This window comes from Lactuca saligna, chromosome 1 (assembly GCF_052625555.1).
Source record: "Lactuca saligna cultivar CGN05327 chromosome 1, ASM5262555v1, whole genome shotgun sequence".
NCBI lineage: Eukaryota > Viridiplantae > Streptophyta > Magnoliopsida > Asterales > Asteraceae > Lactuca > Lactuca saligna.
The window spans coordinates 33,161,840-33,174,916 of record NC_136417.1 but is presented as its reverse complement, the minus strand read 5'-3'; the positions used below and the strand labels follow the sequence as shown (position 1 = coordinate 33,174,916).

The window sequence follows — 13,077 nt, the reverse complement described above, 5'->3', positions numbered from 1 at the left end:
TATGGTCTTACATACAAGTGTCATGGGCTACCTCCATGGTCTTTTCCCTAGAATTCCATAGACTACCCCCAGGGTCTTACAACCAAGTGCCATGGGCTACCCCTATGGTCTTTCATGCAATTGACATGGGCTACCCCCACGGTCTTTCATACAAATTCCATGGGCTACGCCCAAGGTCTTCAATGAAAGTATCACAATGACAACTAGCATCCTACATAGTATAGTGAGAATACTCACCTATCAGACAATGATCAATTGCTACTGCTCCTACTACTAACTGTAAAGACGCTATACACCACCTATACATCCATACAAGGTACACCCTCGATTCACCTTCCAAAACTATGGGTTTAACCAAAAGTCAACTTAGGTTAAAAAGTCAATAGTTAAAGTCAATAGTTAAAGTTGACTCGCCATGTCGTGGCCATCCTTGGCTACGTTGTGGCCCTCAAATGACAAAACAAATATGATTAACCATAGTCGCTACGCCATGGCAACCTAGGGCCACGTCGTGGGCACTGGGTTCAAAATATCTTAATAGGTTAAACCGGATCTTTCGATTCCAACCGTTCCAAAGTTTAGATTTGGTCATTTTTATAGTCTAGATGGATAAATTTTCCAACTTTATCCCTTAAGATTCTCCAAGAGGTCTAGATCTCAAATCTTAGGTCCAAAAGGAAAAAACATGGCATGAGCTAACCAAGAAGCACTTAATCCATTAAGTCCTTAGCCCATTCACCACAGAAGATCTTATAACACTAAAACCAACTTAAAGGTTGTTAATTTTTAGACATGTATGTCCAATGCATGTCCTGGACTTATATTAGGTCAAAAATGGGGATTATGACCAAAATCTTATGCATGGTTCAAACAACCAACCAAACTTCAAATCCAAACCATGAATTACTCCAAATGATCCAGAGATTCATAAAGTTGCAACCTTTATGAAATCTTACCATCCCAGCTAACAAGATCTAGAAGAAAATGGGATAAAGCTCAAGATCTAGCAACCTAGTAACAAAAAGGTGGAGCCTTGAGCACTTACAAGGGTCTAGAATCGAGCTAGTAAAGGAGATGGGGACTTGCTTGCTGATCCTTGGCTTACTCCTTCATGCTTCTTCCTTCAAAAAAATTCCCAAAAGCACTCAAGAAAGCTAAAAAAATGGAGGAAAATGAATTAGGGTTTCTTTAGAGCTTAAAAGGGTGGTGGAGGTTGAGGGTGAGCAAACCCTAGCCTTCTCATTCCTTTAAATATGCTGAAAACCCCAAAAAATTAGGGTTTACGGCCTCAACGGTGGCCACACCATGGTTTATACTTGCCATGTCGTGGTGAGTCAACAGTGACCCACGACCAAAATGCCTCGCTACATCATGGCGATCCTTTCCTATGCTGTGACATCCCCAAAAAGCCAAACTTTAATTTAAATAAAATGTGCCTTTAGATTTGATGTAACGTCATTACTTTGTCTGCACTATTTTTTGAGATAGCGTCATTACTGTGTCTGAAGTGTTTAATCCTTACGTGACTGTTGCTCTCGTGTGGGATTCTTCCCGAAAGAGTGAGTTTGCATCCGAATGTGATTCGTATTTGTTATTATTTTCTTGTTGCATTTCCCCACTATGTATTGCAACCAAATATATGTTGATTATCTTTTTTTTAATGATTTTTTTAGCTATCTGGAGGTGAATTGGATTTAGGCTAAATTTGTTTTTATTGCCATAACCATTTTTCGAACTAATGATATCTATTTATGAAAATACGGAGAAATATTTTTGTGTTGTAGTTACCTTTGTTGAAATTTTTAACTATATTGATCTATTATTGAAGTATGACAACCATAAGTAATTTTGAAGTAAATTTATCAATATTCGAATTAATCATAAATGAAGTATGCATTTTATACACGTTAGGGCTAAGTGCCTTTTTTTTGGCTCATCTTAATTATTTGAATCCTCAGGGCCAACCCTAATAGGTAACACAAACTTTAATGCTCCTAAAAAGAAATAGTTTGATATGTGCTCATTACGATTCTTTAGGTTATCTCGAATTAACAGACCATTTATTTTTGAAAGAGTAAGAATCGAAAAATTAGAACTCTTTAATAAAAAGTGTAAAATAAATTGGATAGCTAAACTAACTCTTGCTATTCCTCATCCTTCTAATATGAGACCCTTTTATTAGCACATGAGTAGTCATACATACTTATAAAGCTAGAATTTTTTCTTGAATCTCATGCATTTGAAACCCCCATAAAAATTTGTCAGCACCTCATGCATTGAAACCCCCACACCCTTTCACCTTCAAAGTAATTAATCACATATAATCCCATTCCAAGAAAATCACACAATCTATAAGTTCAACACCTCATGCATTTTAAACCACCATACCCTTTCACTTTCATTATATATGTAGTTATATTAGTACATTTTTCTTACAAAAAGTTATCATTTGGTTAAAGATATTATGATTCAAAAGTTTTCATATAGTTGAAGCATTCACGATCAAAATATGATGATTTGAAGAATTGGGTTATGTCGCAATGATGGTAATTGTAATATTATTTTTTCTTTCAACCAAAACAAATGAAGCTTTTCTATTCTTTCATTATATTCAATTTCTCATTTGACATTTATATATGATTTGTATGTATTACTCAATTTTGAATGTGACTCTCCAAACATCAGTGTTTTGCTTGGAATATCTTTCTAATTCTTCTTTTTCAAGAAAAACATTTTCATTGCAAGTTAATGAAGAATTGTCATCAAATTTCTATGGTTGAATGGTGTTCAATAAAGAAAGAAGATTCAAAAAACGGATATATGTTTTTTTTTGTTTGAGCAAATTAGACGAATGTTAGTTTTTTCTTTTCATTTAAACGTATATTTATGTAACATTTTTATTTATATATTCAACCAACCAATGTTCTTATTTATTTAATTGTAGTTTTTCTATTTTGATTACGTTTATTTTCTATTATTTTTTTGTTGGGTTATCCTACACAATATATTTACAAGACAATATTTAAAAGATAACATAATTTTTAACATTTGATATGTAATTATGATGACTTATCATGATATGTTCTTCATATGAAAGCAATTTATCCATATTACTACGACAATAATTACATATGATATTTATGAAAATATATATTATATGTGATTTGTTTAACATATATATATATATATATATATATATATATATATATGTGTGTGTGTGTGTGTGTGTGTGTGTGTGTCTATGTATGTTATAAATTTATAATTAAATATCTTTATGTTTAATAATTGAAAAGATTAAAATGATGCATCAAAACCAATAATAATAATAATAATAATAATAATAATAATAATAATAATAATAATAATAATAATAATAATAATAAATACACATTTCCAAGTACTGTATTCATTTGAAACTCACATTACAAATCAAGAGTTTTCTAATTTATGTATACTTATTAGTTACAACTCAAGAATTTTTAACTTATGATTATTAATTAGTAATCACTAATAACTTTTTATTTTCCTTTCTTTTATAAGGTTGTAAAGTTTTGCTCATTAAAATATTAATGTATTTGAAGAGATTTGTGATTTAAATATGAAAAGTAAATATAAATGTTATAATAAATGTTTTAGTGTTTTTATGTTATTAAAAGTTATAGTGTTTATTTTTCATACTTTTTATTATTCGTTGTATATATATATATATATATATATATATATATATATATATATATATATATATATATATGTATATATATATACAAATGTTATAATAGATGTTATTGTATTTTTATGTGCTAAAAGTTGTAGTTCATATTTTTGTTCATACATTTTGTTACCCATTATATATAGATTATCATACATTTGATATATAATTTATACAATTTTAAATGGTTTATAAAATTATGAAATAATTATATATATCACAATGACTTAAAAATTAAAACTATAATCATTATACTATATTATAAAGGAAGCATTTTTTCTTTCACCATATTCGTTTGAAACTCCCAACTTTTCATATTTCCATACAATGTACTTAGTTTATTAACTTAAATATGCTTTTAGCTGTAAACATAATCATGCATGGAAGAACTTGTGACTTATCAATATGATATACTTAATTTGTTAATTCAATATATAGTTAAATAAATAACCTACATTAATATATCAAATAAGCTTAAAAATTTAGTGTAAAATTTACAACCTAAAGTAAAATATTAAATAATGTTTAAAAAAATTCAATATATATATATATATATATATATTTAACATAGTTAAAAGTAAAACAATAAATATAATAATAATAAAATAACCTAAATTGATGAATCGAATTAACTAAAAGGTGTCTGAAAACTAAATTCTAACAATATATTTTTAACATGCATCGCGCAACGCACAAGAACTCGTCTAGTATACTTATAAAGCTTGCACTTTTCTTGAACTACATTCATTTGAAACTCCCATGCATTTTTTCCTTTCACCACATTCATTTGAAACTCCCATAACTTTTTAATTTCTTTCTAATAATTATTATAAGTTGGTTAATAAGGTTAATAAATATCAAACATAAAGTGTAATCCTATATAAACTAAATTTCAATATATATATATATATATATATATATATATATATATATATATATATATATATATATATATTTCTACTTATAAAGTTTGTTTTTAACTTTTAGCATATTATACTTAATTTATTAGGTCTAATATGTTGTATGTAAACCATTATCATTTTAAAGCTACAACTTTTGATCAATTTGTATAAAATACTTAAATTATTAATTTAAATATAACCTTACAACATCAACTTAAATATAAAATTTAGTTCCACTTAAACAACCTAAATAATATTTTGTAAATAGTTAAAAGTGATAAATTGTATTGTCTTTCTAATAATGATTATATATTTGTTAATAAGGATAAGTAAGTATCAAACCTAAAGTGTAATAAAAAATAAAGTAAATTTTAGTATTAAAATAATATTTTTATTTCTACTTATAAAGTTATATCTTCAACTTTTAAGATATTATACTTAATTTATTAGATTTAATATGTTGTTGTATGTAAACCATTATTAGTTTAAATCTACAACTTTTAAACTGTCTGGACAAAATACTTAAATTGTTAATTTAAATATAACATTAGAGTGTCAACTTCAATATGAATTTCAAATCCACTTAAAAAAACCGAAAGAATATTTTGTGAATAGTGAAAAGTGATAAATTGTAGTATTAAATACAGAAACTAAATTGTAATATCAATTCACTAAAATATTTCCTAAAGATATTTTTATAATCGTTAAAAGTTTTGAAATAAGTAGCTTAAAATAACTTACAATAACAATAGTTAAAAATAACTCCATATAAGTGATTATATTGTTAACTTTTAAAAAAAATGTTTGATGTTTTAATTAATTACACTGATAGAAATTAAAACGTTAAGCAAATAAATTTTAAAAATGAATTAAAAATAACAACTATAAATAATATTAAACCATATATTATATTTAGTTATATTCATGAGTAGCCCGCAAGTAGATATCATTTAAAAGATTGAGATTATGCAGTTTTAATAGATGTATATATATTCATATAATTCAAAATGATCAATATACTATATCAACTTAGTATACGAATTATTATATCAAGTTTAACGATATTATTGTTATATTTAAAAAACATATATTTATAAATATTTCAGCTATATAGATGCTTCTGCGCAACGCGCAAACATTCGTCTACTTTCTAATAAACTTTGATGCTTAAAAAATAATAATAATAAAGCCTCCATGGTTAATGCAATTATTCAATACGTTCAAACAAATACTATATATAATAGGGTTTTATGTAGAAAAATCTTGTTATCTTAAGAAATTTTTTAATATAATCCTATATTTTTTAATAGTAAAATCTTGGTTATTTAATTATACAACATAATCTGTTAGTTTTTGTTAAAATAGAAATAAGAAGTTTTTCGTTAATTGAAATAAAATATCAAATAACTGAGAAAAAATAATTTTAATTGTTTTTTTCTATATAAAGAAGGAATGATTTGTACATAATAATTTTTTTTCAATATATAACAATTAATATTTTAAAATATTATACGGTATAACTGTATAATATATAAATTTTTATGTATATAAAAACTTATTTTTACACATAGAATCACCCTTGAATTTGAAGAAACGACTTGAAGGTCCCCATGATTCCTTCCACGTGCGAAGAAGAGAATTAATGGTCGTGTGTAAAAAAACGCGTAAACAGGAAATCAGAAAGGAGAAACATTGAAAGTAACACCCAACAAAAAGCTTCCCTACGCCAACTTCTCTCCAACGGAATTGAATCGATTCAACACATTCTTGTTCCTCCACCACCCAACACCCCCCTCCTCCCATTAGGGTTCCACCTTCTCCTCCATAAAATCTATTTCGATTTCAATTCAATCAAGATTCACAAAGTTTTCCTCAAGGAACCAGAAGCAAAACCAAAGCCGCCCAGCTTTCCGTTTCTCTCATTTTCCCCAGATTTGAACAACAATCAAAATCAAGAATCTCTAATCCGCAGATTTGGTATAATTGCAAAAATAAACAGATAGCCGCCCTTGTTTTAATTTGGGTGGTGTTGTTTTTCGCCAGTTGTACGATTCTTGTTGAAGTTTTTCTATTTGGGTGTTTCTAACATACGTCACTTGTCAAGATTTGGAGTAAAGGATTTGAATTTAAGAAATTCAAGACTCTTTATCGGTGAAAACTTATCATGATGCCACTTCATTAATTATGTTGAAATTAAATTATTTGGGGGTTTGATATATAGGGGATTCCGTGCGAGAAATGTGGGATGTCAGAAGGATTCATGAATCTCCTTTCGGTGTGTTGGAAGCCATTCACTAACAGTGGCGAAACAGGCGCTGCTTCCGGTGTCAATGGTAATTATAATGGCGATGGCGATGACTTTGAAAAAGATGGATTGTTATGGTATCGAGATATCGGAAAATACAGTGGCGGAGATTACTCCATGGCCGTCGTTCAGGCTAACCAGGTGCTTGAAGACCAAAGCCAGATCGAGTCTGGTCCTTTCGGTACATTTGTTGGCGTCTATGATGGTCATGGCGGACCTGATGTCGCCCGATACGTTTGTGACAACTTGTTCAGGAATTTTCAAGGTTTACTTCTCTTTCATCTAATCGCTATTTGCTTCGAATCTAGCACATATTTATTCTACAACACATAGATGGATCACAATTGACAATTTGACATTGATATCTCATGATTACAGCTTGTGATTCAAGGAATGTTTATGCAAAATTGATAATCTGATATCCAAATTTTATCCATTTCCCATTGATAATCATTACAAAATATTGATCTCATTGCCGGGGGTTTCTTTTTGACTTAATCGGTAGAATGACTTGATGGGTCAAAGCCAAACGTAGTGTCTTAATGTATACAGACGCTAATCCTTTACCTATTTCTCCTACTTCTTTTTCCTCTCAACTCCCTAAATGTTAAATTTTGTGAATATCGTGATTTCTTTTTTGGAATATCCAGTCTAGAAAAGAAACATACCTTATGTATACAACATCCAATATCATTCATTACGCATATACAGGACTTAGTAGGAAAGATAAAAAAAACATCAATTATTGAAGGATATTATTAAACGTTTACCAATAGGAGATACTCATTAAATTTTGCAGCAAGATCTAGCGAGGATTATGGTGTGGTGACTCCAGATACCATAAAGAACGCGTTTCTTGCAACTGAGAATGGATTCACTGCTGTAGTGTCCGAGTTATTTAACACGCGTCCTAGCATTGCAACCGTTGGATCATGTTGCTTAGTTGGAGTTATATATCAGCAGACTCTTTTCATAGCCAATCTTGGAGATTCACGTGTTGTTCTTGGTAAAAAAGTTGGTAACACTGGAGGAATGGCAGCTATTCAGTTGTCATCAGAGCATAATGCAAATCTTGAGGAAGTTAGACACGAGTTAAAGAATTTACACCCACATGATCCACAGATTGTTGCTTTGAAACATGGAGTTTGGAGGGTCAAAGGCATCATTCAGGTTATTCTTAATGTTTTTTTTTTTTTTTTTTGGAAATTATTCAATTTGATTATTAATCACTCTTAAGTGCATACCCATGTGAGTTCTTGATCAGATGTAAACTTATGTGTAAAAAAAATGGAAAAAGAAATATGTCCTTGTAGCTTATACCAATTATATTATTTTCTCAAGGGTAGTGCTTATTGGACAAACATTAATATTTATAACATATTTGATTTGTGGGTATGGATTTATATGACGTGGGGTTAGATAAAGATGCAACAAGGTGGGACCCACTTATCGAAGAATAGCGATTGGAGGAAGTAAAGTAATCAAATGGAAAAATCTTTTATGGTCAAAATAGTTGCTTATTATGAACAACCGAGCAATTGGTACACGTAATGATTTTTTAGGAGGCCTTATGAACAAGTTTGTTGATGATTTTTTATTTTGTTTTATGTTTTACATGTTTTTAGATGTTTTAAGTTTTTAGTTGATGGTTTTTTTTAGTTGACTGTTTTCTAGAATAGGTGTATATGGTGATATGTTTTTTTTATGCTAATTATGTTTTTTGGTAATTAGGTTTCGAGGTCAATTGGGGATGTTTATATGAAACACACGGAGTACAACAACGATCAAATTTTACCAAAGTTCAGACTTCCCGAAGCAACGGTTATGCCAATCATGTCAGCTACTCCATCAATCCTTACTCACGACATTCAACCAAGCGATTCATTTCTCATATTTGCTTCTGATGGTTTATGGGAACACTTGGGTAATGAAGAAGCCGTGGAAATCGTTCATAATAATCCACGCGCCGTAAGCTTTCTTACCTTTTCTACTTTCTAATTTCATCTTCACCCCTTGTAGTTATCACTCTTTCCATTTTTGGCCATTATTTATCTATGTAGTCTATGTTTAGTCTCCGAGTAATCCAGACACATTACACACATTGTCGTTTCGTATCTTAAATACATATATATATATATATATATATATATATATATATATATATATATATATATATATATATATATATATATATATATATATATATGTTTGCATATCTTTGGACATATATGTATGTATGTATGTGTGTATATATATCATGCTATATTTGACTTGTCGGTATAGTAGGAGGCACATGGATGAAAAAAACACGTAGGGGCAATTACATCATTTGCCTGTTTGTGTACGAGGAACACTTTGTTATATAGTGTTAAGTCTAGTAAGTAAAAAAGAAACGATACGGCACTTAATATTATTATTTTTTATTGGATGTTTGTAGGGAATAGCAAAGAGGCTGGTGAAAGCGGCGCTGCATGAAGCGGCAAAAAAGCGTGAAATGCGATATTCTGATCTCCGGAAAATCGACAAGCGGGTGCGGCGTCACTTCCACGATGACATAACTGTAATTGTGTTGTTTCTAAACTATGATCAGATAAGTAGGGCCTCCTCCTCCTCCTCATCATCAACCAATGCTCCTCATGTCTCCCTTCGAAGTGCATTGGAACACTAGTCAATGTGTCTTTTGAATCATATAGAGTTTCATTTTAATCAACGAGAAAGAGATGGAATATGGATGTTGTTGAATCTCATAAAATTTTAAGTTCTTTTGTAATATGATGATGTTTATTATCATGATCTTTTTTACTCTACTATAAACGTTCATAATAATTATTGGTGTTAGAATTTTTGCCCAATTCATCGTTTCTGTTTTGTTATAAAGAGTTGTTTACATTGGAGTAGATTATTAATTATAGCATAACATTTTAGGTTAGTAGTAGATACTTGTTAATATCCTTATTAGTAGCATCCCATTTTAGGTTGATAGTTAATGCTCCTTATTAATCCTAATTGATATTGGGATGTGTTTATTTAAATATCTCGGCTATGCTTTAGATACAATCTTTTCGGGCTGAAATCTAGGTAAGGAAACAACAGAACTATTCAAGCTCATGATCAGTGTATATGTTTCATTCTGTTATAGTAATACACTTATATTTACTAGATAAGGTAACAGGCTACATTTTATTGATGTATTTTTTTTGGTACATGTTTTAGCATTAAATTTATATGATCTTTAAATATACTATTTAGCGAGTAATAGCCAGTTTTGTCGGTTTTGGCTATACTTTTGCTGGGTTAATACTTATATAGAGCAACAAACTATGTTTATTGTACATACTTGATCATTGATATATTTTTTTTAAACACAATTTTTCCTTACAAGTGATATTTTTTGTTCAGGAAACATCATTAAGCTTTGTTCACAACTTTTTAAACGTTTATCAAACTTATATAATTTTTTTTTTTTTTTAAAACTTGTTTTACTATTTCTTTTGTAACTTTTTACTCACTTATTTTAGTATTTTTTTTTTCAAATATCTTTTTTTATAAGTTTTTATATACATTTTTATTTACGTTTTTTTAATGTTTAGCTAATTTATTTAGGTAAATTACTATTTGATCGAAATAAAAGTATTAATACAAATGCTATTAAAACACGTCCGTGAAAAGATTTCGTCACATTTAAAGTACCTGTTTAAATAAAGTACATTTTAACTTACTCTTTTTTGAGATAAAATTCCATCACGTTTAACATATTTTTTTTCCTAGATGAGTTTTGATTTATAGAAAAAGATGAAAGTTTTGGTAAGTAGTTTTCCATTTTGATCTAAAAATAATTTATAATGAAAAAGGATTAAAAGGCTTAAAAAGTTAAAAATATAATGAAAAAGTTGTAAAATTACTTTTTAAAAAACAATTTTAAAAGTAGTAAAAAAGTAAAAACGAAAAAAAGAAAATAGTGATGTTTTTTTAAGAGGAATGTCATTTTAGAAGTAAATTGTGTATAAAAACTAATTTAAGCAATCAAATGTGTACAAAGCATAGTTTGTAATGTGTTATCATATCAACTTATTAAGCTAGAGGTGTGGCTGTGGTTTGGGGTCGCGGTTTGTGCCACCTCAACCGTGCATACCGCCCACAGGCTGTGGTTTTGTGCGGTTTTGACCGCAATGCGGTAGATTTTTGTTGCACTTTGACTCTCACTCTCTCTCTCTCTCTCTCTCTCTTTCTTTCTCTCTCTCTCTCTCTCTCTCTCTATATATATATATATATATATATATATATATATATATATATATATATATCCTCTTTTATTTGTTCTCTCTCTCTCTCCTCTTTCAACCAATCACCTTCTATTTTTTTTTTCTTTTCTCTCACTTTACCATAATCTCTCTCACTCCCTTGGTGTGGCATGAAACCACACTTGTGTGGTAAAAAGTGATGCGGCGCATATATGGCGGTGAAAGGAGTGCTGTTTCAGTGGCACTACTACCTCCAACCTTAACCCATAAAAAGATGAGCATCTACATCCTGACTATTATCGTTCAAATAGTGTGTGTGTGTGTGTATATATATATATATATATATATATATATATATATAGATATATATATATATACACACACACACACACACACACACTATTTGAACGATAATAGTCAGGAGGTAGATGCTCATCAGAGATAGTCATTTGAGAACTCATAGTTTCGTGAGAACCCAAGAACTAAAGGTGAAACGTTAGATAAAAAAAATGGATGACCAAGATGTCTTGTGGCATTTTTGTAAATAAATAGAGAGCTATATAAGTGAGGATATCTTAATTAAATAAAACTAAGGGATTATAGGAAAAACAAATATATATATATATATATATATATATATATATATATATATATATATATATATATATATATATAGAGAGAGAGAGAGAGAGAGAGAGAGTTAAATTATATTCATATTAAATTGCAATATGATAGTCTAAATAATTTACGATATGAGAAATAAAATTGTAATCTCTCGATTTGCCCTAATTTCATGATTATTGATCTTAGATCATGGGGATGGTTCAACTGATATTTCATGTGTCTGAGCAATTGTCTTTATCGACATTTTCATCATCTTCTTCATCAGATCAAGATGTTAAGGGAGATCGAGACAGAGGCAACCACAATACGAATCTCACATTTTCACTGTCGACGATCGGAGATACATCGACTTATCATCGATCGATGTGCAGTTCTTTAATAATCGAGATTAATCCTGATTTCTATCAGAAGCCTCAAAACAGAACGATTTCCAATCCACACTCATTAATCACTAGATCATCGATGGAAAATGATTCCACCAGACGGACGGAAAAAGTATTCCATGGCCTTCGCCAAATCGTCAACACATCTTAGGTACTACATTTCTGTATATCGATTACTTGATGTTGATGTTGATGTTTTGTTTTATGTATACATTTAATTCATCATGATTACTGAATCAACGAGCTTTGCCGACATCTTATAGCGTTTAGGTTTTTTCTTCTATTACCAGATTTGATATTGATTACCAATGATTTCACCTACATAATTCATTAATAACTTTTAATACATTTGGGGAATTACGATTGATAATTGTAGGGGAAGATGGTCATTAGAGAAATGGGATCTTGAGTTCATCAATTGAAGCACCTGCTCCTTCTAGTGGATCAATTAGTGTACTTGTATTAGCGGGTTCAAGAACAAAATGACATGATATTCTTAACCGATTCAGAAAGTATAGCGGTGGATGGGACATTACCAATAAGTATTATTGGGTTGTATGTTCTCTGACTTTGTAATCAAGAACTATAATCATAATCAAATAAGTTATCTTAATATTGAAATTGTCTATAGTTTCTTGGAAAAAATAGTCAATGTGTTAAATAGTAAAAACCATCACCAACAAGTCTTCCATGGACACAATGTTGACCTTTCAAAGCATGGGCTTTAACTGAAACTTCATTGCATTGTCTACCCGTTCTCCATGCTCTTAGAGTGATATAACATGCATTTAAACCATTTAAATTCAGACCATTCACTTTAACCCTTGAATTTGTTGAATTCTATCAGTAGTACATGTTGTTTGTACATTATTTGTTTGATCAAAAATAGTGTTTTTTTCCCGGTGAGTTTAAG

General features: G+C 29.6%; 1 protein-coding gene across 1 annotated transcript; it reads left to right on the top strand.

The window, feature by feature from the left end:
* The first annotated feature begins 6,276 nt into the window (after positions 1–6,276).
* Positions 6,277–9,706, top strand: LOC145031872 (Protein phosphatase 2C family protein). The gene is made up of 4 exons (XM_078980525.1): positions 6,277–7,181; positions 7,716–8,086; positions 8,648–8,884; positions 9,354–9,706. Exons 1-4 carry the CDS (start codon positions 6,857–6,859, stop codon positions 9,582–9,584), a joined length of 1,164 nt encoding a protein of 387 aa, XP_078836651.1. The 5' UTR covers positions 6,277–6,856; the 3' UTR covers positions 9,585–9,706.
* Positions 9,707–13,077: the final 3,371 nt, after the last annotated feature.